The following is a 24,042-nucleotide window of genomic DNA, read 5'->3' on the forward strand; positions in this document are numbered from 1 at the left end:
AATTGTAATAACGATATTGACTTGATTTTTTTTAATTAAACCGACACAAATACTACTGTGCCTCGATATTGATTCTAATAAAGTTTTATACTCGAGGTTGCTAAGATTTTAGTACAATATGGTACCATAAATATATGTAAACGCTTAACTGACTTTTGAATTAATTCTTAAAAAAAGGCATAAAATTATTTCGACAATTCTTAACAATGAAAAAACCAAAAGGTTGGAATGACGAAGCTCGATACGCCTTAAACGTTTATGAAAAAGCTCTCGGTATAATTGGAATTTGGCCTTTAAATGCGAGGGAATTTAAATCCGTCGCGCGATGTTCCTTAGCTATTTTAATCCAGGTGATCATCTTATCACGGTTCCTTCAATTATATTTTTGTTTCTAGAAATAAATCTTTAAAGAATGATTATTAGTATTTATAAAACTAATAAGCGATTAATGATTAAAATGTAAATCCTTTCGATTAGATCAGTACTATCGGCAGCCTGTCTTTGGAAGTATACAGACAGTGCCTCGGTACCGAGGATATGATGGAAGCTTTTCTAATGGACCTGTCGTCGGTCGTGAGTCTCTCTAAGCTTTTCGTTATCCGTCTTACTTGGAGGCACACTTACGTCCTGGTGACTTCCATTATCGATGACTGGTCGGTATTCCGGGACACGCGGCAGCGAGATGTGATGACGAGGTACAGAAATGTCGGCAGGATTGTGTCCTTGACGATCTTATATCTAGGCTACGCATCGGGGGCCTCGTTTCTCTTTATGGCATTGCCGTTTGACAGCCTGGTGCCTTGGTTAAATATCTCCAAGTCTAGCGACAACGAAACAGATGTGACCACGTATTTTTTGGCGACTTACTGCGTCTTCGGATCATCGCCAGCGACTACTTATAGCTGCATCCTGCTTCTGCAAGTGGCACAGATTTTCGTTAACGCCACCTCGCATTGCGGTAACGACGGTTTCTTCTTCGGCCTCGCGATGCACCTATGCGGACAGTTCGAGTTATTGGAAATGGATTTTGCCGGGATCAAAACGGATAAGCGTACCTGCAAGAAAAAATTGCAAATGTTAATCGACAGGCACTGCCGTTTGATAAGACTGGCAGACAGTTTCGAGTACGCATTCAATATGGCAATTTTCGCGCAAGTCTCAATGAGCGTATTATTACTTTGTGTGGAAGGTATTTTATTTCTATATTTCTTTAAATTCTAATAAAGAATTTCAGAAGCTTAACGAATAAAAAGTGGGAAATAAAATTACTGTAAGCCAAAAACTCAATTATTAATAACTAAATATTTTAATTTAAAAAATAAAAGATATTATTGTTATGCAATTAAATGTTATATATTAAATAAATAGTAAAATTATATTATATTTCTACGACAAAACTTATTTTCAGGTATGCAACTGATAATATCGCTGAAATTGAATGATAATATTGCAGCAGTAAAGCACGTTGTTTTAATTCTAACGATGTTGGTGCAATTGTATCTTTATTGTTACGCTGGTGATCAGTTGGAATATGTCACTGGAAAAATCGCGTACAGTGTTTACGAAAGCCCGTGGTACGATTTTGATGTAAAAGTAATGAAAGACTTGCCTATGGTAATGCTCCGAGGAAAGTTGAAGCATCAAACAACAGCCGGAAAATTTTTGCCGATGAATTTATTTTCATTCAAAGAGATTTTGAAAGCTACGGGCTCTTATCTTTCCGTTCTGAGAGTAATGATAGATGCTTAAACTGCTTGCCAATATTCGATTATAAATCATGCTTGATATCTTTATAACGTAATTTTATTTTTATTATATATATATATATATTTTTTTTGTGCACGTAAATAAATTTTATATGTGCCTGTGCGGCGTTTAATGTTAATTAATATGATTTGCTAAATGTAAAAAAAAATGTACCGTGTTTAAAAACTCGAATATTCTTATTATTTAATAAATTATGTAAAATATTAACGCACAACTTGCAGCTTGACAATCGTCAACATAATACATAATTTATAAAAAATTTGTTAATGTGTTACCTTATTTTTTGTATATCTCATATTCAGATTAGTTGTCTCTTTTTTCGAAACAAATTAAAATTTTGCGAATATAAATATTTTAAAATAATATTTTGCGAGAAAGATTTTAATTCTAATTTTATAGGACATATATTGATCATAATGTAAAAAAGTAATAAAATATTAGTAAACGTAAAAATGAAAATATAAACGTTACAATTCTTATCACGTACACTAGTACTATTTCGTTAAAAATTGTCTATGGAACTTAGAAACGGCATACGAAGATACGTACACCGATCTCTCTTCGCACTCATTTCGCCGGCAAGGAAAGCGGTTCTGCGCAAGTTAATAAAATATGAGCTCGGTGAAATATTAAGTTAATATTGCGCAATTCATAACTTATAATAATCGATAATAATAAAATTGTTCGATAAGAATCGAACAAATGCAATTCGAAGGTAATTTAGTAAAATTTAGTTTATAGCAGCTGAACTAAGTTTCGAATGAATAGTCATTCGAATTCTTCCGTTCGCCAGAATGACGGATAAACGTTGGAACGATGATGTCGCCTACGTTTTCTATACTCATAGACTATTTCTAAGAGTATTCGGTTTGTGGCCATTACAGACGAAGACAATGTTCACAAAGTTACGATGGGGGTTGTCCACGATGACACAGGTACGTTTACGCTAGAGGGATGACGGTATAATGTATGTGTAGACAGTGGTAGTATAATGTGCATAATCAAGGAATATGAAAAAAGATAGTCTTGAAATTTGCTAAGTAGTTCCCTGAACAATTTTTTTTTTTCTATATTCTATAACATTTTTAAGAAATATATATTCTTCTTTTAATATTTTATTTACTTATTTTTCAATAAATTCATATATAAAATGAAATATGTCTATATTTTTTTTTTTATATTTATTACTACTTGTGCAGATATTAATTGTTATTTAGCTCGTATCATTGCCTTTGGTTATGATCGGTTTTTTCTGGAGCGATCAAGATGCCGGCTCGGATATAGAATATTTGACGCACTTTACGGGTCCGAGTCTCGCAATCACGAAAAGTTTGTGTCTTTTTGTAAATCAAGAGAAACTGGGGATGAATATTAATGCTGCTATCGATGATTGGATATCTGTTGAAGATAATGAAAAAGCTAAAAGAATTATGAAGAAATATGCAACCAGAGCAAGAATACTCACTTTTACGTTATTATATTCGGTATTTGGGTGTTTTTTCGCTTATATATCAGTGATTTTATTCATAAATGTAAAGCAGATATTCTTCACGGATAAAAATTTAGCAGATGGTAAAATTTGTGCTTGTCGTGCTGTTATTTTTGTCAACTAAATTTAATAATCTACACTCTCTAATGTATCTTTCAAAATTATGTACTAAATTATTGTAACACTGTGCAGGTAATGTAACACAATGGATGTTTATATTTCCAATTGGCTCGTTGAGCAACTTGATCAACCGTAAACAATATACGATGATCATGACATTCCAAGCTGTTGAAGTATTTATACAGTCACTTATATTATGTGTTTCGGACTGCCTCTTCTTCAGTGTCACCATGCATCTTAGTGGCCAAATCAATGTGCTTAAAAATAAGATCGCAGTTTTCGCACACAAACCGGACACCGAAACAAATTATCAAAAGAAGTTCGTCGAGCTTCTTAACAGGCACAGCGAACTAACGAAACTGTATCACAATTTAGAAGATAGCTTTAACATTTATATATTAATCGAGCTTGTGATGAACACAATTATGCTTGCATTTATAGGTAATATATACGTACACAAATATGTCGATGATTAAATAGGTTTGTGCACCTTTTTAAATTAAATTACTCAATTTTAGGATTACGCATAAACATATGCTTAAATAAAAAATATTACGCTGAAGCGATCAAAAGTACTTGTATCGCCAACTACATATTAATTAATTCGTTAATATTTACATATGGTGGTGAATTCCTACAGCAGGACAGTGAAGATATATTCCATGCGTTGTACGCAGCTTCCTGGTATACACTTCCTTTAGCGTTGATGAAAGACATACAGTTCACGATGATGAAGTCGAACATTCCGTTTCGATTAACCGGGGGAAAATTTTTCTTCGTTAATCGTGAAACAATGATGAATATTCTCAAGACAGCAGCCTCTTACGTTTCAGTTTTGCGAATAGCAATAGAGAAATACGATGATCAGTAACGTTCACGTATGTACATACACGTGCTACGAATATACGTACGCATAGCGAAGTTTAAAAATTTCCAAATATTTTATTGTAAAAATTGATAATGTAATATGTGTTAATATGATTAATTAAAAAGTATTTTGAGCCATGCATTTTAACTTACGGCAAAGAGATAAAAATATTCGAACGGATGAAAATAAACGTGGAAGTCCCATACCGTTTTACAATATTTGTTATAATAATCGAAATATTAATTGTTAATGTCGACAAATAAGAGCACGTCGAGGCATGAATTCGAGGCAGTCAAGGTACAAAACGGCTTGTGTAAAGAACAAGGGATTTAAAGAACAAGGAAACAAGGGATTCGAAGGAAAAGATAGTCACTCACGGTTCTATATCGCTAATTTACATTTCGCTGCGAAATTTCAAAGTTTACGGCGGTGGTTGCTACATACTCGCACGTTCGCAGTCGCTCAATTTTCATAATTAATATTTCGATTATTATCACGAACATTGAAAAACGGAATGACGTATGTGGAAAATTTTTTTGTTTAAATCATTACGTGAAAAATGTTATGTTTAAATGCCACATGTTCTTCACAATCCCTTTTATCATATTTTATCTTCGTGCATAGCATTTTTCTATCTTATGTGTCTTATTTATACCTTCTTACGTGGAAAAAAAATATATATAAATTATTTCTTCAGAAAATTCTAGGGTGACAATTTAAGGAGATATTTCTGGTTGCACCCTTAGATATTTTATTTATCAACTTATATACCTGATGTGACTGCGAATCTATTATTTTAAAGACGAAATAAGTATCGTCGAAGACAATGTCCCGTTGTGCACAACCATATTATTTTTACAAATACATATATAAACGCAAGGTATACTTGCGTTATTTTTTTAAAGGAAACGATGGCAGCTGAGGGTATGAATAATAAATCTGAATGAAATCCAGGAAAGTTAGTTTCACGAGGGGTCGTCGCAGCGAAACAAATACAGGCTGTATTTGTCGAGTATTATATGATACAGTTACTGTAGCGATACGTAGAGCTAGGATTATTTTACTTTTAAAAAGAATTTGCAAAGAAATACCTTACACTGTAATAATTTCAACAACTATCGAATAAACCGAATCGGAAGAGAAGTTGTTATAATCTGAAGTTTTTAAAGTGAGCACAAAAATGAGATTAGCCGAATGGAATGCCGAAACTTCGTACGTTTTAACGGTTTATAAATATCTTCTTGGAGCACTTGGACTCTGGGTACTAAATGAAAAAAATTTATTTTCAAGAATTCGATGGCTTACGTCCACTGTGATAGAAGTAAGTTAACGTTTGCATATTATTTAAATATAATTTACGTCTAATTAATTTTTATTTCTTCTCCCGTGCGTGTAAATTTTTATATGTGTGCACGTGCCACGTACAAAATACGATTTGATAAAAATGAAACATTCATGCGTTATCTATCTTTGTCTTATATTCTTAATTAAAATATTTTTTGCCGATTAGTTGACTACAATAATCAGCTTATCCTTGGAAGTTATTCATCACTGTCGTGGTCCCGAGGACACTTTGGAGGCTTTTCGGTCGGCGTCCGCATCAGTAACTAGCATATCCAAATTACTTTTGCATCGCATAAATTGGAGATATAAATTAATTTTAGTGGAAACTATTATTAATGACTGGACTTACGTGAAAAGCTCTTATTCACGTGATATTATGTTGAGATACGCACGCGTGGGTAGACTGGGCTCCTCTGTATTTTTTTACTTAGGAGGTGCTTCCTGCGTGTTTCTCTTCTCGCCTGTTATGTACGCCAAAGTTCATTCGCTCTGGGCATCTAAAGAACCGTCTTACAACGAAACGAGCGAGAGAAGATTGTTTTTAGCGGCTTATTGCGTCTTCGGAAATTATACATCTTTTGGTTATGACTTTATTCAAATCTTGCAGATATTTCAAATCTTGGTCAACGCTTTTTCGCATTGTGGAAACGATGGATTCTTCTTCGACGTGACGATGCACGTGTGCGGACAATTTAAAGTTCTCAGAGTGGATTTTTCTCAAATAAAAGATAAAGAGCTGCTTAGCAAGGAAAGACTTGGTATCTTTTTGAAGAGGCACCATCGCCTTATATATTTAGCGCATAATTTACAAACAGCGTTCAGTCTTGTTATCTTGTCGCAACTTTTAATGAGTGTCATGTTATTATGCGTTGAAGGTATCTTCTTACTTTAAATAATGCGTAATCTTATTTATATATATTTTTTTTTATAAAAGTTTCGAAACAGAATTATATTATAACTGCATTCCTTACCAATAATTTTTATTAAAATCTCGTATATTATATTTAAAAGATAAAAATATAAAGCAAGTGCTTTTTTTACAGAAGGGTTTTTTTTTTAACTTACCAATAATAATGTTCAATGTCGTATGATTTTAGGCTTTCAATTAATCCTCACACTTTCGATGCATAACAATTATGCTGCCACGCAGCATCTTCTTTTCATCTTCGTTCTGCTGGTGCAACTTTTTCTCTATTGCTTCGCCGGGCAAACACTGGAATTTCAATCCCAAGAATTAGTTTTTGACATATACAACTTACCGTGGTACAATTTTGACGTGAGCGTCATGAAAAGTTTGCCATTGATGATTCTTCGGGCGACTCATCCTCATCGTCTAACTGCAGGAAAATTTTTACCAATAAACTTCGTGTGCTTTAAAGAAATTTTGAAAGCTTCCGCCTCATATTTATCCGTATTACGAGTAATGCTAAAAACGTGATCGGAAAGTTATTCGGGAAAGATAGTATTTTTTTTTTTTAATATCGCATAATGTTATTTTAATTATACATCAATTATTATTTGAAAGTATAAGTTCTTGATAAGCCAAAATTATTTTAATATATTTTCTAATAATAATTATTATTATCGAGAATAATCACAGCAACCAAATAATTAATATTATATTTCAAACTAATTCTGTAATAAAGAACGTTATTATTATAACTTGTAAGCATTGATAAAATATTAAAAAATTGAATATTAAAAAAAGACTTTATATTGTACAGTACACGAATTTAATTATATTTATCATACGTGTTATTCATTAATAAGGTAATTTTTTTTACATAATAAGCAACCATATTTTATAACCAGTTAAAAAAATGTAATTAAGAATAAAACTTAAAAAAAAATATATATAAATTTAAAATGTTAAATTTTGTTTCTTACTCTTTGTCACTGCCACAGATCGTTGCATTTCAAACAGAGTTGTAAGTCCAATATGTTACGTCGTTCTTTCGATCGTGATGGTTTACACGTATCGATGCCACTGGCAAAGTTATCATAAACATCGAAAATTGTGCACGATATGAAAACATGCACGTTACTAAAATGTACAGGTACGTTACAAAATGCATAATCACATAAAATTATAGTGCTACTTATCTTACCACCATAAACACCGATCGATGTATAAGTCATACCTCCACCTGTAGTAAGATGTTACCTTTTTTTTTCTTTTTTCGAAGCTATACACTGCATGAATTGAACAACATTCTTTGCATGACATTACCACAATTTTTTTTTTCTTTTTTGAGATCAAAACTGATATGCCGCCAAGCATTAAGTCAAATTGGAACAGTGGCATGGACTATGGTTTCTCAGTGATAAGGAAAATGATGTGGCTAGTCGGTGTATGGCCTTTGCAGCACGACGATATGGTTTGCACATATCGCTGGATTATCATATTCATTATCGAGGTAAGACAACATGTCATGAGATATATAATTGCTTACTTTTTTTTTAAATGTGGATTTTGAAAATGGTTGAACATCTGCTATCATATAGTCTCTCACAGTGATTACCCTGATATTAGAACCTTTACAAAACTGTGGCGATACCAAAGATCTTTTGGAAGTTTTCCTAATAATAGAGACTGGCTTCCATTCGTGGATGAATGTTGTTTTCGCGCGTATTTATATGAAGAAGCTTGCAGTCAACGTGAATTCCGCAATTGACGACTGGTCGTCCTCATTAACGCAAAAGAACTCTTATAAATTGATGACGAGATACGCACGATTAGGTCGAATAATTACTGTATCACAATTAATGTGTGGGCTTATAGCTGCTATTGTATACAATATTACTATTGTTGTTACAAATAAACCGCAGGTAATATTTTATTTATTAACAGATGTTGTCACTTTAATTATATTTTGAGTTATACAGGGTGTCTCAGCCCATGTGTAAAATCCTATACAGATAGGTAGGTCTTAAGGAGATAAATAAAAAAGTTCTTTAACGTTTTGAAAAATTTTCAATACTTATTGAAAAAAAAATTAATTTGTCTAGCGCAAGAGGACAAGGAAGCTATAGGTGAGTGAGCGCGATAGGCGACGGCGCCAATCGCCTGTCGCACTCACTTGCCCGCAGCTTCCTTGTCGCTCTTGCGCTAGACAAATTAATTTTTTTCTCAATAACAATTGAGAATTTTACAAAATGTTAAATAACTTTTTTATTTATCTCCCTAAGACCTACCTATCTGTATAGGATTTTACACATGGGCTGAGACACCCTGTATATGGTCGCAATAATTAGAAAAAAAATTCGTAAAAATTGGTATGTACTTGAGAATATTATAATCGGAATAAATAATTAAAAAAAAATTAATTTTAATATATTATATACAATTGTAAAATGTATAAATCATCTCGAGATATTTTAATAGATTGTAATTATTGGTAACGAAACAATAAATTTATGGACTTTCGTCATTCCGTCTACATGTCTGTATCGAGGAATTTCATATTCTACACACAAAGCTCTTCTTCTTATGCAAATAGTACAATCGTTTATACTATTCGTAGCGGAATGTGCAAGCGACAGTTTCTTCTTTGCCATTACTATGCACCTATCTGGACAATTAGAGCTCCTGAGAATTCGTTTTGTTGAACTAATTGCTAAATCCGGCATAAATAATTATCGCCGTATTTTAAGTACTTGGATTAGAAGACATTACAAACTAACGATGCTAGCTAAAAATATTGAAGATACCTTTAATGTTATTATTTTAATTCGTTTGTTAATAACCACCATTGTCATTGCAGTCTCAGGTATTTATACGTCACAAGCGCCAAATTCTTGTTATCTTTTTTCTTGTTATTAACCGTCAATAAAAATAATTATATAATAGAAATTTGTTAAAGTCGTATAATGTCAAAATAATTCCAGTTACATCTGAAAGAAAAAATAAAATTAAAAAGAAGGTAGAAAAATGTTTTTTTTTCAGGATTACGTATGCTGGTGTCCGCTAAGCATCAGAATTTTGTTGATGTGGTAAAAAGCATGATCTTCGTCCAGTTCTTTATCGTACAATCCTTCTTGTTCACGCATGCTGGCGAAACTTTGCGAGAACAAAGTGAATCGATTGTTTCGACAATATATGGCACAAAGTGGCATAAATTACCGCCCGTCATCGTAAAGGATTTAATATTCATTATGATGAGATCGAAGATTCCTCTTCAAATCACTGCTGGAAAATTTTTTTATGTCACTCGAAGCACTACGACAGATATTCTGAAAACTGCTTTAACGTACATATCGTTTTTGCAGGTAACAATGGACGAATAACCCAATCATTATATAATAAAATTGTTTACTGCGTTATATGACATGTAGATAATAACGTGTAGATAAATGAAACAGAATATATTTATACATATATTTCAGTACGTTTATGCTTTTTGATCATATTTTTATTATATGTATATTTACTTACGTTACCGAATTGCAAAACAGTTGGTCTCACGAACTTATACCGATGTGTCAGCATTATTAAATATTGTAACAATCGAACGTATGCAAATCACTTTGTCTTTGACAGTAAAAAGTGTAAAATACGTCCAGCGTATCATTTTTTATCAATTCAATACGAAACGTTACGTCTTTCCACTGAGAACGAAAATATATGTACTATGCGAGCTTTGCATGGCGAGTTAAACTTTCTGGCGATCTGTCCCTCTTTACCTATAGACACGCATTACTTCAGAAGTATTAAATAACATGCAATGCAACATTTCTTAGAAAATTGATAAATTGTATAGTCCACAAATTCTGCTTACCGATATTTTTTATGTATGCTAGACCGTTCAGGAAATATAAGGATATTGCGAGGGAATAATACTGCTCGACGATCGAGTAATTTGCCATTGATCAAAATTTGCTCTGCAACATTTTTAAAGATGCATATACTATGATGCGCCTGAGTAATTCAATGCTACGCTCTCCCGATCAATAGTTACATGATAAGAGAAAGCTAGGATGGACAGAGAAAATATGTTTATACACCCGAGCGCCGTGGTGTTGTCAGCGTGGAAAATCGATTAATGGAAGTATTAATGTTTAATAGCAACACCGTGCGCTAATAAAGAATGTTCATCTGCGTAATCAGTTTGGAATCGCCTCAGAAATGGTACACTGGAACAAGGATGCTATTTACGCATTGTCGAGTTACAAGATTCTGGCATGGCCGGTGGGAGTCTGGCCAATTGAAAATGATATTTTTTATTCGAAGTTACGTTACTTCTTTGTGATGGTAAGCGAGGTAAGAAAGATAAAAAATTTTTTTTAACTTACGCACAGGCACACATATTTATCTATTAATAATTCTTACGTAAGAATTAAACTTTTGTGCAAGCGCAAAGACTACAAAAAAAAAAGAAAAAAAAAAAGAAAGTATAAAAAAATTATTTTACTAAATCTACATCTATGAAAAAAAGATTTAAGCTCTAAAATAATAGATTAGTATAATCTATCGTCTTAGATTTTGCTGACGGTAACACTCTTGATGGATGTATACCTCTCATGTGAAAATTCCTCCGTGGACCCGATTGATACCTACGCGGTGACATCGAGCGCTGTTCTGGTAATTTTCAAACTCACCCTGTTGCAGATACAACGATCTACGCTGTCGAATAGTTTATACTCCGCCATTCAGGACTGGTCTAGCATCCAAGATACGAAATCGCGCGAAATTATGATCCAGCACGCGCGCACGGGACGAATGATTTCATTGTTCTTATTTTATTCTGGATTTATCGCTCTTACATTTTACATACTGAGACTTTTACCTGTTTTAAATTCCACTTTCGAGGAAAGAGCATTCGTACTTCCGATGTCGTGTCTCTTTAAGTCCGTCTCCAATCTCGAGTATGTTCTCATTACGTCCTACCAAGTGATTCAATTGTTCATGACATATGCTGGGAACTGTTGCACGGAGGGTATATTCGTCGGTGTCACGATGCACCTGTGCGGACAATTCAAAATATTAATGATTGATTTCCAGCGGATCGATCGTTACAAACGCAAACACGAAAAAGGTAACATCGTTGAAGAACTTGTTGTTAGACATCGAAAATTGTTAAAACTTACGAATAACATCGAGGACACCTACAATATAATTATTTTAATCCAGATCTTTAGTAGCGCAATTTTGATATGCATAACAGGTAAGTCCGTAAAAATTCACGTATAAAAAAATTTATGACATTCGAACGAAATATTAATATGTATTTAATTATTCATGTAACGTTACATTTATTACTTAAATATTATTGAAAAAATTAAATTTAATACAATGCATTAAAATATTCTTATAATTGCTAATAAAAAAATAAGAGAAAAAATTTCATTTGTGGAAATTACAATATAATAAAATATTTTTATTTTGAAGCCTGTTAATGAAACAGAGTACCAATTACGTGGATGTTTATTTAATTATTTTAAAATAATTATAGTTTAAAAAAGATTAATTAGAAAGTTACATATATAATATTAATTTAAGGCTTCGGACTTATTGTATCCTGGCACATTCATGACATAGTTATGACTATGAAGAGCATTGTAATAATGATCGTTATGTTGATGCAATGTTTCTTGTACACATACGCGGGTGATAATTTGAGAGATCGAAGTGAGGCTTTGTCATTTGCACTATACAACTGTGATTGGTGCAGTCTGCCTCCTAATGATATAAGAGACCTGGCATTTATTATGATAAAAACAAATATACCCATCCGTCTAACAGCTGGAAAGTTTTTCTACGTTACACGCGCTACTTTTATGGATATTTTGAAGACCGCTGTATCTTATTTATCTGCCTTACGTGTCATGATTGAAAAAGATTAAATAACCACAAATAAATATTTTTTTCTTATAATATATTACACACTGTTTAAAAAAAAAGCATTTCTATAGTGGTGCGAAATTTATATTAAAAAATTAATTTTTATAAGAATATTACATGCAAATAAAACATTAAAAAAAATGTATTTTAAACTACGTAAGAAAGAAATAAAAAAAATATTGTTTAATAAAAGAAGCTGTAAGAAGAAAAAAAAATTGTTTGTAAAAATTAATAAATATCTGCCTAAAACGTTCACATCGTTAACAGTTACTTTAAACTTTTCTTTACAATACTAAAAACCTACTTTATAGCACAGAATTCTCTAGCCAGCTTTCTAACTTTGATATAATAAAAAATATAATGTTATGTTGTCGAAACGAATAGTACGATAGTATGAATGGAACATAAAGTTTTCTTATCGTCCGAGAATCTATGTACGACGACGCGAAACGATTAAACGAGCGGTAGCTTAGACCATACAGCTTTATAAATGTTTAGTGAAGGACAATTTTACGTAACAATACATCTTTTCATATTTCACAATAATGCGTTAAAGAACGTATAGGAATATAGACTTCGAGGATGAATAAAAAATGAGCTAGAAAATAGATGTGTTGTATCAAGCAGCATCATATTATTGGTTATTGACAACAGTTACAGTCATTACCTCAACCCGATGGCAAGTGAACGATGGAAAGATGATGTCGCGTACGCGATAACCCCTTTTAAATTGATGTCGTGGTCCATTGGCGTGTGGCCACTCGAAGCACGTAACATTTATTCGCTAGTACGATTTGTCTTGGGCATATGCAGCTCGGTATGCGTCTTTTAAGTTTTAGCTACAATAAATCGGTTACGCACGATCAACGTGAACTGTTACGTATTTGAGATAATATTGAATCATGTCAACAGATCTTTATGTTCATCGTACCTTCTGTCGAGCTTTACTTAGGTTGCACCGACGCGGAGACAAACGTAGATTGCCTCATGTTAATCTGTTGCGGAATACTTGGCCTGATGAAAACAATATGGTTTCGTCTTTACACAAGGAATTTGGCTAACAATTATAGCTCCGTCATAAGGGATTATCTGACGGTCGAAGACACAAAGGAGCGTGCCATCATGCGGAAGCATGCTTTTATGGGAAGAACTTTTTGTTGCTTTATGGTGTGCTTTTCTTACTTCAGTTGTGTATTGTATGGGCTAATAGCTATGCTCAGTGGAAATAAGAATGTTAATATGACAAATGAAGATGCTATTTTCGAGTATCCCGTTCCATCAAAGTGCATTATGAAGAATTTAAACGTTCCAGCGAGCACGCATAAAATCTTCTGCATTATCGATACTGTTGCAATGGTGCTCGCGAGTACTGCTAATCATGGTATTATTAGTTTATTTCTTCACGTCTTTTTTTTTTCTTTCCCCTTTTCTTTTTTACGTATCACTTTTAAAACCAAGTAATTTTATTTTAAAATATGTATATTCCCTAAATAAATTTTTATTATTTTTATTAATACGAATCATCGGTTAATTATTTTTTTTTTCTTATTTTAATTATAGACAACATTGTTGGAGTGTGAAAGTTCTGTTTTGTTTGTGTTAAATAAATATAAAAATAATATTAAATTATTTGTTACTAATATATATAATTATATAAAGTGTTCTAGAACACTTTTAATAATGCTTATAAAGAGGCTTGATTAATTAGTACTTGCCTTTCGCTTTTTTTTTTTTTTTAGTTTGGCGATGTAAAAACGCACACAATAGCGTGTCGATCTTTCCTCAAGAATTTTGTACAGCCAATCATTGATTTGATAATTGAATCTATGCGCTCTTATCCTTCCGATTTTAATAATTAATATAAATATCACGATAAAGTGTGAGACTTGTCTATTTATCTTAATCTTTTTTTACGAACATTGTTAAGAGATTCCTAGGACACCCTGTTAATTACAATAATAAAAAAAATATTAATTACTTGATATAAATATAATTGTATTAATATAAGCTATTCATTAATGTGTTTTGATACAGGTAACGATGCTTTGTTTCTGAACATTACTCTGTACATCTGCTGCCAAGTAAAAATTTTGAGGGCCAATTTCCTTGACTTTGATACCGAAAGTCCGCAAATTTACGATCGTTTCAACGTATTAGTTAAAAGACACAAGTATTTAATAAAATTGGCTAGAGAACTTGCCGAAATGATTAGCTTTGTTCTACTAATACAATTATTTATTATCAGTATACTTTTGTGCATAATGGGTAATGTAAATAGTATATCACTTATAATGATCTTAAAAAATATTATAAATATATACTGTAGATGTATAAATTAAGAAATAATTTTTTTTATAGGATTTCAACTTATCGTGCAATTAGGTAAAAGTAATGTTATTCTAATTACAAAAAATTTAATGGTTCAGAGTACTTTTCTAATGCAATTAACTTTATACGGCGTTATTGGGAACTATTTAAAAACTGAAATGGAAGAAATAGGTGTTTCCGTTTATCAAAGTACTTGGTATAAATTTCCATCAAAATTAAGAAAAACTTTAATCTTAATCATTATGTGCTCAGAGTCACCAGTCACTTTACAGGCTGGGAATTTTATCGTGGTAAATCTAGCGACGTATGTAAGCATCTTAAAAGCATCGCTTTCATATTTGTCTGTACTACGTGTAATGGTAAAAGTGTGAAAGTTAAAAAGTAAAAATTAAAAAGTAATAACTCAATAAATTTTAAATAAATAATTTTAAGAAAAAACGCTATTTAATTACCAGAAAGATATCAAACTGAAATCAAATAATAATATCAGAACGACATTCGGCGCACATTCCGATAGAAATACATGCGACTGTGTCTAACGTTCTATACGGTAAAAAAATATTTGTTTGCGGGAACGCAATTTGAACAACACAGTCATGTAAATTCTTGTGCGATAATAATTTACAACGTAAATTTTCCGTAAAAGCATAACTTTCTATATTTTATTATAATTTTGAATATAGACGAAGGGTGATGAGCGGGTATACGTTTCCGGCTAAATAAAAAATGAATCGGAATAAAGGCATTACGTCTATATACCGAGCGCATCATCAGTCATTGGTAACAGTTACGGCTATTACCTCGATTCGATGGCGAATAAACAATGGATAGACGATGTCTCTTACGCGATGACCCCTTTCAAATTACTAACGTGGCCCATCGGTGTTTGGCCGCTACAAGTTTATAACATCTATTCGCTATTGCGATGCATCTTTACCACCTGTTGCGTGGTACGCATTTTTTTTTTCTTTTTCTTTTTTTCGATATCAGCGATCCTTGTTCGCGCGATAGTTCGGAGATATACGTAAAACGTCTTTTACATCACGTTGTATTAAACAAAACTTTGCATAATGGCAATACGAAGTGCTTGAATTTTTTAATAATAGACAACGTGTTTTGGACGTAAAAAGTGAAATAACACATCGAGTGCGCCACAAATAAGCACGAATTAATAATACGTATAATCTGTAAATCTATCGTTATTTTAAAATAATATTTCATTACATCATTAAATATATATTTACGTACTATTTTACTCTTAAAATTTTTTTTTTTTTTTTGGTAGACAAATATAAATGTTATTTATATAAGATTTTGAAAATTGCTTCGTGCAATTGATATTGGTTATGATAACTCATCAAAATAGAATCGTGATATATCTTTTTCTAGACGCACAAAACTTTATATAAAAAATACGATTTATACATATCAACAGAGCCTAGTGGTGATATTACCTTCCATCGAACTCTATATGGGCTGCTCTGATGCCGAACAGAACGTAGACAGCCTTATGTTAATCTGTTGTGGAATACTTGGTATACTGAAGATAATATGCTTTCGCATTTATTCAAGAAATTTAGCTAACAATTACAGCTCAGCTCTGAACGATTACATGATGATCGAAAACGCTAAGCAGCGAGCTATTATGCGAAAACACGCTTCTACGGGAAGAATTCTTTGCTTTTTCATGCTGGGCTTTTCCTACTTCAGTTGCGTGATATATTCATTAAATCCTTTTATCGGCAATGGCATAAATAACGAAATAAATGTAACGAACGACAATGTACTGGAGTATCCAATACCATCGAGATGCGCTTTGAAGTACTTTAACGCTCCAACAATCATATACAAAATTTTCTGTTTTATCGAAGCTATTTCGCTCTTTTTAACAAGTACTACTAATCACGGTAATATGTTGCAAACAGTATGGCTTACATTAAAATAATTTTGTAAAATTAATATTATGTTACCTAATACTTTACAAAATTATCTATTAATTACTGTTCTATTAAGGTAACGATTCTCTGTTTCTAAACATTACGCTGCATGTCTGTGGTCAAGTGGAAGTTTTGAAAAGCAAGTTTGTTAATTTTGACTTTACAAGACCCGAGGTTTACGAACGTTTTACCGAGCTAATTAAAAGGCACAGCTATTTAACGAGAATGGCCAGACAGCTTTCCGATGCAATTAGTTTTGTTTTAATAATTCAATTGTTCATTATCAGTATACAATTGTGTATAATGGGTGAATATTATGTCACTTAATGTACCGTAAAACACGAAATTATAAATCTGTCTTTAAAGCAATTAACTCTTTTTGCAGGCTTTCAATTTATTCTGGCATTGAAAGTCAACGATGCTGTAATGGCAGGAAAAAGTATAATGGTGCAAGGTACCTTTCTATTACAATTATCGCTTTATAGCTTCATCGGGGATTACTTAAAGTCTCAGATGGAAGAAATAGGACTCTCGATTTACCAAAATGTTTGGTACAAATTCCCAGTAAAATTGACAAGAAATATAGTCTTCGTCATTATGAGAACTGAAACTCCCGTAATGCTGCGAGCTGGGCATTTTATTGTGATTAATTTATCAACCTACATGAGTATTTTAAAAGCTTCTATTTCGTATCTGTCTGTACTTCGAGTAATGGTAGAAATATAAAATATAATTTAAGTAAGAAATTTCGCAGATAAACTAGACTAATCTTTTTCTCTGTTTAAGATTGGTAATACAGAGATTTGTAAAATAAATTACGTTAAATGTTATTTTATAATAAACATATTAATTTTAATTACGAGAAATCGTCTATTGTGCCAAGTTATTATTTTTTTTTTTTTTTTTTTTTTTGAGAAGTATCTTGTATATTAATTATAAAGTTAGGTAATACTATGTGTATAAAATTAATATATAAATTAAATTAAAAAAAAATGAATACGTGAACGTAATTTCGGCTGTATATCTATTGACTTATATTGTTTTTAAATTATTTCTTTTTTTTTATCAAATATTTTCGCAACAAAAATATAAAAAAAATGATAAAAGTCCTACATGAGAAACTGTCATGTGCTTTATCAAGTTGTTAGATCAATGACACGCATTACAGTTAGGTTGTTACGAATTGTGACGAATATTCATTTCCGGCCACATGCTGCAAGCCACTCAAAGACCACAAGAACATTTGGCTTAGGGGTGCATAGCGAAATGCGGTTCGATCAATAATGAATGGAAATATGAAGTGCGTTAGCTTGTGCTTACGTTCGATGACTCCATAACTTTTAACATGCGAAGATCCCACATCATGCAAAACGAAATGTCTCAAACGAAATTAATTTTCTTTCTTTGCATTTATATACATTTATAATTAACTAATAGTTCTATCCAGAATTGTTACAGTTTCACGAAGAAAAGAAGAACGATTATCGGACGTGAACTAATTAAAATAACTACGCTGATTAAGGAACACCGTTTCCTTATGAATCTAGCTAAAAATATCATTTTATAGATATATTCGATGTCACTTTGATAACCAATCTGCTATATTTTGCTGACATGCTTAAAAGGTAATTTTAATTTTAAAATAAATTATATATTTTTTTCTTTGCTATTAATAATTTTTTAAATATTGCGCTGTTTTTATATTTAATCAATCATTCTTAATTTTAATTTTTACTTTTCTTATTTACCAAAAAAAAAAAAAAAACATACATATAATTAATAACATAAAATTAACTTACTTGCTGTACCATTTTCGATCAGAAAAATTCATTAAAATCAACCGTGCATCAATGTAGCGTTGAAATTACGAGATAAAGTGTTGCACACTTGGAGCTTAACATAGAAACTGAATTGTACAAGTAAACGTCCTTTCGGTGCAGTAAAGGATATAGTCGTTTATAGCAACTCTAAAAAAAAAATAATAGCGTAAATTGTTGTTCTCCAACAATAATTTATTATAAGAGCATAATATTCTGTACTTTCTGATAATGCGCTAAGAAAATGAATACAGGTTGATAAGCGGGTATACGTCTAAAACTGAATAAAAAATGAATAGTAATACCTGCATTGTGTCGATGTAGCGGGTACATTATTGGTTATTGGTATCAGTTACAGTCATTACCTCGACTCGATGGCAAGCGAACAATGGAAAAACGATGTCGCATACGCGATGACTCCCTTCAAATTGTTATCGTGGCCTATCGGTGTTTGGCCACTTCAAGTTTATAACATTTATTCGCTAATACGATGCATCTTGGCCACTTGTTGCATGGTACGCACCGTCTCAGTTCGATTTCGACGATCCTTGCATAATTATTGCATTTAAAAACGTAGATAGAACAACTTTCGCGTTGAGATCGTCATACCTTGTTTAAAATAACGTTGTTAACAATACCAAGTGTTTAAATTCCTAAACGATGGGTATCTTATTTATTGACAATGTAGAAAATATAGAAAAGCGTTCTTCTCTTAAGAATAATAAAGTTATTAATATTGTAGACACACAATTGCAGGTTATTTTAAATTGATTAACAAAGACATTTTTATTGCTTGATTATGCTGATGTGATAGCGTAACTATTTTCGTGACGTTCCGGGAATAGCACGTCAAAATGTAAAAAAATATATATATATATAAAATTAATACGTGGAAAGAGTTAGTTATTCTAAATTAAATTTAAATATAATTGTTTTCGAAGATCCATCGATCTGGAATTTCGACATATTTTTTCTAGACACAAAAGGTGTTTGAATGAGAAAAATCTACCGTTTACGTATAATACGAAAATACCGTTTACGCATATCAACAGAGCATAATAGTGATCTTACCCTCCATGGAGTTTCGCATGGGCTGCACTAATGCGGAGCAGAACATAGACGGTCTCATGTTGGCTTGTTGCGGCGTGCTTGGAGTATTGAAGACGATATGCTTTCGCATATACGCGAAAAACTTAACTGACAATTATGGCTCTGCCTTGAATGATTATTTGACGATTGAAAACGCCGAGCATCGGGTCATTATGCGAAGGCACGCGTATATAGGACGAGTTCTGTCCTGTTCCATGGTGTGCTTCTCTTACGTTAGCGTTGTGATATATGCGTTAATTCCACTTTTGGGCGATGACCTGGCTAGTAATCAGGAAAGTCAGATTAATATAACAGATGAGGACACTGTGCTAGATTATCCAATGCCATCGAGATGCGCATTAGAATATTTGCATGTTCCAACGAGTATGCATACAGTTATTTGTTTTATGGAATTTATCGTCTTAGTACTCACGTGTACTTGTAATCACGGTAATATCTATTGCTTTGTACGCCTATTTTTTTTTTTTTTTTACATTACTTGGATTATGTCGTACTATTAAAAATATGCTAAAGTTTCAAATGTAAAATAAAATATTTTTGTTAACTGTTTTTTTTTTTTTAATTAATTATTCTTTTTGTAAAGGTAACGATTCTTTGTTTCTCAACATTACATTGCATATGTGTGGTCAAGTAAAAATTCTAAAGACCAATTTCATCAACTTCAATATTTCAAGTCCACAAGTCTACGGTCGCTTCAATGCTCTAATACAAAAGCATAATTATCTGATGGAATTGGCCAAGAAACTGGCTGAATCGATCAACTTCGTTTTGTTGACGCAATTATTTATCAGCAGCATATTGCTGTGCATAATGGGTGAATATTATAACATTTACAACATTATCGAATTTTGCAAAACATATTAAGTTACTTGATAAAAATTTATATGTAATAAATAAATAATTTTTCAGGATTTCAATTTATCTTAGCGTTAAAAATGAACAACGTTGTCGTGATGGGAAAAAGTTTAATGGTGTTATGTACCTTTCTGACACAATTATCTGTATACAGTTTTGTCGGGGACTACTTTAAAAACCAAATGGAAGAAATTGGACTTTTTATTTACCAGAGCAGTTGGTATAATCTTCCCATAAAATTAATGAAGAATTTAATCTTCATTATTATGCGAACACGATCTCCCGTCAAACTGCAGGCTGGAAATTACATCGTGGTAAATCTGGCAACTTATATGAGTATCCTGAAAACTTCTATTTCATATTTATCTGTATTACGTGTAATGATAGATACATAAATATAATATAATACGCGCGTAACAAAAAAAAAGAAAAAAAAAAAAATCTTACAAGTTATAAACCTATGATTAAGAATTGTATACGATAAGATAGAAATCTTGTAGAAACAAAAGTATATTATATTATTTTAATAAAATTCATATTTATAATCGTAATATAATCGTCTCTCCGTGCCAAGAATCTGTTATTTTCTATTATAAAAATTTTTTTTTAGAAATATACGCGTATACAATCTTAATACACCGATTAATAATATTTTTACAAAATGTCCAATCTTAGATAAAATAAATTATTACGTCGCATTGATGCAACGTGCTGTTTTTTTTTTTTAGTTTAGTTCTTAACACTTGAATAAAACCAAAAAGTTTACGTTACGACTAGATTGCACATTAAACACTCGAATACATCGGCATTATTAATCGAATTAAACAAATTACATTTCGTTATTTATTCTACGTTCAACTTTTAAATTGATTAATGATAAATTTATCATTTACATTGCACAATGCACATTCTCTTCGTTATCACTGCTGACGCGATCTTTTTTTTCTTATTTTTTTTTTTTATTGCGCTCATAACTACGGCATAGTGGAAAATGTTGTCACAGTGTACAGAAGACATTGCACTGTGTTTCTGACGTTTATCTTACAACCATTCATCATACGCGACATGAGCTAATAAAATATGAGTCTAATGAGGATAATATGTCTTATTCGCCGTTGATATTTCACGTAATGTTTCATGACAACGTAAAGTAACGTGGAATTTGCAATATTGAAAATTGCACCTACAACGACCGTTCAGTTTCGAATGTTCAGTCATACGTGTAGTTTGTGCAACTATCATAATGTCGGATGATGTCTGGAATGATGATGTCGCGTACGCGTTCTCTATTCATAGAACATTTATGCAAATACTTGCTATGTGGCCGCTGGGAAAAAAGACCGTATTTACGTTAATACAATGGACCTTACTATTACTTTGGATGGTACGTTGACAATATGTTGATATAAAGGAAAGAAATAGTAAAAAAAAAAAAAAAGAATTAATAATAAAAAGAAAAAGAAAATAAGTACGCGGAAAATAATTTACGATTTCTAAGATATAGATTAGCGTCAGAGAATTTATGTAAAATTTCGTAAAATTGCTAAGCACTTTTGCAATAGTTCATGTTCTTCAAGTGCGGATATATTTTATTTTTGTTACCGTACCTATTTATTGTACTTTCTAATGAAACTAATAAGGCAAAGGGGTCGTTATTAGTTGTCACCGTTGGTCTTCATATACATGGCAATCACGGGAAGTGGTAATGACGCTAGTGCAAATATAGATGTTACATTATATTTTGCATGCACAGTGGCTTTAAGTTTGAAATACGTGTTTATTACTGTCAATGGAAGAAAATTGGCCAAAAATATTAACACCGCTATCGTCGACTGGTCGTTTGCGAGGAATAATAAGAAGACGTACCAAATCATGAAGGAACATGCGTTTCAATCCAAACTGTGTACTTTGATAATGCTGTACTCAGCTTACATATGTGGTGGTCTTTACATATTGGTCGTTATAGGTGTAAATTTAAAAGACATATTTTTACAAAAGCAAATGATGAATGTGTCGAATGGTAATGTAATATTTTTATTATAATTATTACTGTTATTATATTTGCTACACCGTAAATTAATAAGAAAAAAAAAAACTTATCAATTATATGTATTTATAAAAATTAATGATAAATGCTAAAATATTTTCTGCAAAGTAAATCTGTCGTGATAATTAAAATTATTTTTTTGTTAGTGCATTGGATACATTAAAATAAGGCATTAAAAATATTTAATACTACATTTAGTATACGTTTTATTATTGACACTTTATTTTATTTTATTGCTTCAGTTTAATATCAAATTAATTAAATTACGTTGTCATTGTTCTTAAAATTTTTACTCTTTGTTATGTGCAGATGATGTCGATACAAAAAATAGGTTATTTATAATACCTTGTGGTGAATTCGGTAATAAAATTACAAGTATGCAGTACGCGATTATCCTCATTATACAATTTATTCAATTAATCATCATATGTACCGCGCAATCTATCGCGGACAGTTTTTATATTAATGTTTCTCTACATCTTAGTGGCCAACTCAACGTGCTTAAAACAAAATTTAAAACTTTTGCAAACAAACCCGAGAGTCAAACAAATCACCGGAAGAAATTTATTAATTTAGTTAACAGGCACTGCGAATTAATGGAACTTCATCAGAACTTGGAAGGCACGTTCCATCCAATTATATTATCTCAACTTGTTATAACAACCATTTCAATCGCTCTTTTAGGTATTGTATTACGAACTCTTTTTTACATCAAATTTATTGTGAGTTTAATGGAATCCTTGTAGTAAATTGAAATGTCTTGTAATAAATGCACCACGCTGTATTGCGATAAAAGATTCAATTTTATCTTACACTGTATTACGTTAATTTTTAAATGTATGTTTTATATATAATTTATAATATTTACATTTAATTCTAGGATTACGTATAATATTTTGCTTGAAAAGCAACAATTATATGGAGTTTATCAAAAGTATATTTGTTTTGAATTACCTGTTTATGCAAGCTCTGTTATATTGTTATGGCGGTGATTTTGTGCAAAAAGGAAGCGAAGGCATATTCCATGCAATGTTCACGACTTCCTGGTTCACGCTTCCTACAACGTTGATGAAGGATATAAACTTCGCGATGATGAAGTCAAGCCATTCGTTTCGTTTCACCGGCGGAAAATTTTTTTACGTCAATCGTGAAACGATGATATACATTCTGAAAACAGCAGCCTCGTACGTTTCGGTTTTGCGAATAGCTCTGAAAGATTATTAAAAGTTAGCATATTAATTATATAAAAACATATGCCTAAAAATTGTTTACTCTAAGTAAATACAATTAACTAAAATATTTTTAAACATATATAATTGTTATACTTACTAATATCGTCCTTTCAGTACCAGTAATAAAAAAAAAATTAATAAAAGTATTATTATTTTATATAAATATTAGACATTTATCAATGCTTCATATTTTAAAACCGTATCGAGCCAAGGAACTTCTTATCCAACCTCCACTTGCATAGTTTCTTCTCGCACTGTCGATATGCGGTTCGACTGTTTTCACTTTA

At 31.7% G+C, this 24,042-nt stretch overlaps 8 protein-coding genes and 1 long non-coding RNA gene across 9 annotated transcripts; 8 read left to right on the plus strand and 1 right to left on the minus strand.

Annotated features, from left to right (window-relative positions):
* The first annotated feature begins 117 nt into the window (after positions 1 to 117).
* LOC139113517 (odorant receptor 22c-like) lies at positions 118 to 2,100 on the plus strand. The gene is made up of 3 exons (XM_070674739.1): positions 118 to 350; positions 478 to 1,189; positions 1,409 to 2,100. Exons 1-3 carry the CDS (start codon positions 207 to 209, stop codon positions 1,747 to 1,749), a joined length of 1,197 nt encoding a protein of 398 aa, XP_070530840.1. The 5' UTR covers positions 118 to 206; the 3' UTR covers positions 1,750 to 2,100.
* A 126-nt stretch (positions 2,101 to 2,226) lies between these two features.
* Positions 2,227 to 4,247, plus strand: LOC139113504 (odorant receptor 13a-like). Its single transcript, XM_070674725.1, has 4 exons — positions 2,227 to 2,702; positions 2,985 to 3,339; positions 3,449 to 3,817; positions 3,895 to 4,247. Exons 1-4 carry the CDS (start codon positions 2,562 to 2,564, stop codon positions 4,245 to 4,247), a joined length of 1,218 nt encoding a protein of 405 aa, XP_070530826.1. The 5' UTR covers positions 2,227 to 2,561.
* A 1,166-nt stretch (positions 4,248 to 5,413) lies between these two features.
* Positions 5,414 to 7,466, plus strand: LOC139113518 (odorant receptor 10-like). The gene is made up of 3 exons (XM_070674740.1): positions 5,414 to 5,565; positions 5,755 to 6,463; positions 6,686 to 7,466. The coding sequence occupies exons 1-3, from the start codon at positions 5,425 to 5,427 to the stop codon at positions 7,024 to 7,026; spliced, it is 1,191 nt and encodes a 396-aa protein (XP_070530841.1). The 5' UTR covers positions 5,414 to 5,424; the 3' UTR covers positions 7,027 to 7,466.
* Positions 7,467 to 7,855: 389 nt separating this feature from the next.
* On the plus strand, positions 7,856 to 9,875 carry LOC139113520 (odorant receptor 13a-like). Its single transcript, XM_070674743.1, has 4 exons — positions 7,856 to 8,005; positions 8,094 to 8,417; positions 8,974 to 9,358; positions 9,535 to 9,875. Exons 1-4 carry the CDS (start codon positions 7,856 to 7,858, stop codon positions 9,873 to 9,875), a joined length of 1,200 nt encoding a protein of 399 aa, XP_070530844.1.
* LOC139113522 (uncharacterized) lies at positions 9,419 to 20,869 on the minus strand. The gene is made up of 6 exons (XR_011547703.1): positions 20,686 to 20,869; positions 18,817 to 19,882; positions 18,494 to 18,661; positions 11,375 to 11,550; positions 10,367 to 10,721; positions 9,419 to 10,271 (listed from the first exon to the last, which is right to left on the minus strand). It is a non-coding gene; the product is annotated as an uncharacterized lncRNA (long non-coding RNA).
* Positions 10,714 to 12,431, plus strand: LOC139113519 (odorant receptor 9a-like). Its single transcript, XM_070674742.1, has 3 exons — positions 10,714 to 10,848; positions 11,068 to 11,752; positions 12,088 to 12,431. The coding sequence occupies exons 1-3, from the start codon at positions 10,714 to 10,716 to the stop codon at positions 12,429 to 12,431; spliced, it is 1,164 nt and encodes a 387-aa protein (XP_070530843.1).
* Positions 13,003 to 15,397, plus strand: LOC139113511 (odorant receptor 82a-like). Its single transcript, XM_070674734.1, has 4 exons — positions 13,003 to 13,246; positions 13,342 to 13,810; positions 14,464 to 14,694; positions 14,788 to 15,397. Exons 1-4 carry the CDS (start codon positions 13,106 to 13,108, stop codon positions 15,126 to 15,128), a joined length of 1,182 nt encoding a protein of 393 aa, XP_070530835.1. The 5' UTR covers positions 13,003 to 13,105; the 3' UTR covers positions 15,129 to 15,397.
* On the plus strand, positions 15,492 to 20,871 carry LOC139113510 (uncharacterized). Its single transcript, XM_070674733.1, has 8 exons — positions 15,492 to 15,707; positions 16,193 to 16,664; positions 16,771 to 17,001; positions 17,080 to 17,383; positions 18,864 to 19,026; positions 19,564 to 20,050; positions 20,205 to 20,435; positions 20,531 to 20,871. Exons 1-8 carry the CDS (start codon positions 15,567 to 15,569, stop codon positions 20,869 to 20,871), a joined length of 2,370 nt encoding a protein of 789 aa, XP_070530834.1. The 5' UTR covers positions 15,492 to 15,566.
* An 816-nt stretch (positions 20,872 to 21,687) lies between these two features.
* LOC139113513 (odorant receptor 82a-like) lies at positions 21,688 to 24,032 on the plus strand. The gene is made up of 4 exons (XM_070674736.1): positions 21,688 to 21,860; positions 22,136 to 22,496; positions 22,833 to 23,207; positions 23,404 to 24,032. The coding sequence occupies exons 1-4, from the start codon at positions 21,720 to 21,722 to the stop codon at positions 23,745 to 23,747; spliced, it is 1,221 nt and encodes a 406-aa protein (XP_070530837.1). The 5' UTR covers positions 21,688 to 21,719; the 3' UTR covers positions 23,748 to 24,032.
* The last annotated feature ends 10 nt before the right edge of the window (positions 24,033 to 24,042 follow it).

This window comes from Cardiocondyla obscurior, linkage group LG02 (assembly GCF_019399895.1).
Source record: "Cardiocondyla obscurior isolate alpha-2009 linkage group LG02, Cobs3.1, whole genome shotgun sequence".
In the NCBI taxonomy this organism is placed as follows: Eukaryota; Metazoa; Arthropoda; class Insecta; order Hymenoptera; family Formicidae; genus Cardiocondyla; species Cardiocondyla obscurior.

Excerpts from the sequence above, each read along its gene's own strand:
- LOC139113504 (XM_070674725.1), top strand. The coding sequence starts at position 2,562 with ATGACGGATAAACGTTGGAACGATGATGTCGCCTACGTTTTCTATACT. Across the intron at positions 3,340-3,448 it reads GGATAAAAATTTAGCAGATG|GTAATGTAACACAATGGATG; the intron begins GTAAAATTTGTG and ends AACACTGTGCAG. Across the intron at positions 3,818-3,894 it reads AATTATGCTTGCATTTATAG|GATTACGCATAAACATATGC; the intron begins GTAATATATACG and ends ACTCAATTTTAG.
- LOC139113511 (XM_070674734.1), top strand. The coding sequence starts at position 13,106 with ATGGCAAGTGAACGATGGAAAGATGATGTCGCGTACGCGATAACCCCT. Across the intron at positions 13,247-13,341 it reads TCTTGGGCATATGCAGCTCG|ATCTTTATGTTCATCGTACC; the intron begins GTATGCGTCTTT and ends TCATGTCAACAG. Across the intron at positions 13,811-14,463 it reads CGCGAGTACTGCTAATCATG|GTAACGATGCTTTGTTTCTG; the intron begins GTATTATTAGTT and ends GTTTTGATACAG.
- LOC139113513 (XM_070674736.1), top strand. The coding sequence starts at position 21,720 with ATGTCGGATGATGTCTGGAATGATGATGTCGCGTACGCGTTCTCTATT. Across the intron at positions 21,861-22,135 it reads CCTTACTATTACTTTGGATG|TTGTCACCGTTGGTCTTCAT; the intron begins GTACGTTGACAA and ends GGTCGTTATTAG. Across the intron at positions 23,208-23,403 it reads CATTTCAATCGCTCTTTTAG|GATTACGTATAATATTTTGC; the intron begins GTATTGTATTAC and ends ATTTAATTCTAG.
- LOC139113520 (XM_070674743.1), top strand. The coding sequence starts at position 7,856 with ATGCCGCCAAGCATTAAGTCAAATTGGAACAGTGGCATGGACTATGGT. Across the intron at positions 8,006-8,093 it reads TTATCATATTCATTATCGAG|TCTCTCACAGTGATTACCCT; the intron begins GTAAGACAACAT and ends GCTATCATATAG. Across the intron at positions 9,359-9,534 it reads CATTGTCATTGCAGTCTCAG|GATTACGTATGCTGGTGTCC; the intron begins GTATTTATACGT and ends TTTTTTTTTCAG.
- LOC139113518 (XM_070674740.1), top strand. The coding sequence starts at position 5,425 with ATGAGATTAGCCGAATGGAATGCCGAAACTTCGTACGTTTTAACGGTT. Across the intron at positions 5,566-5,754 it reads TTACGTCCACTGTGATAGAA|TTGACTACAATAATCAGCTT; the intron begins GTAAGTTAACGT and ends TTTGCCGATTAG. Across the intron at positions 6,464-6,685 it reads CATGTTATTATGCGTTGAAG|GCTTTCAATTAATCCTCACA; the intron begins GTATCTTCTTAC and ends GTATGATTTTAG.
- LOC139113519 (XM_070674742.1), top strand. The coding sequence starts at position 10,714 with ATGGTACACTGGAACAAGGATGCTATTTACGCATTGTCGAGTTACAAG. Across the intron at positions 10,849-11,067 it reads TCTTTGTGATGGTAAGCGAG|ATTTTGCTGACGGTAACACT; the intron begins GTAAGAAAGATA and ends CTATCGTCTTAG. Across the intron at positions 11,753-12,087 it reads AATTTTGATATGCATAACAG|GCTTCGGACTTATTGTATCC; the intron begins GTAAGTCCGTAA and ends TATTAATTTAAG.
- LOC139113510 (XM_070674733.1), top strand. The coding sequence starts at position 15,567 with ATGGCGAATAAACAATGGATAGACGATGTCTCTTACGCGATGACCCCT. Across the intron at positions 16,665-16,770 it reads AACAAGTACTACTAATCACG|GTAACGATTCTCTGTTTCTA; the intron begins GTAATATGTTGC and ends TGTTCTATTAAG. Across the intron at positions 19,027-19,563 it reads TCTTGGCCACTTGTTGCATG|AGCATAATAGTGATCTTACC; the intron begins GTACGCACCGTC and ends GCATATCAACAG.
- LOC139113517 (XM_070674739.1), top strand. The coding sequence starts at position 207 with ATGAAAAAACCAAAAGGTTGGAATGACGAAGCTCGATACGCCTTAAAC. Across the intron at positions 351-477 it reads CCTTAGCTATTTTAATCCAG|ATCAGTACTATCGGCAGCCT; the intron begins GTGATCATCTTA and ends CCTTTCGATTAG. Across the intron at positions 1,190-1,408 it reads ATTATTACTTTGTGTGGAAG|GTATGCAACTGATAATATCG; the intron begins GTATTTTATTTC and ends ACTTATTTTCAG.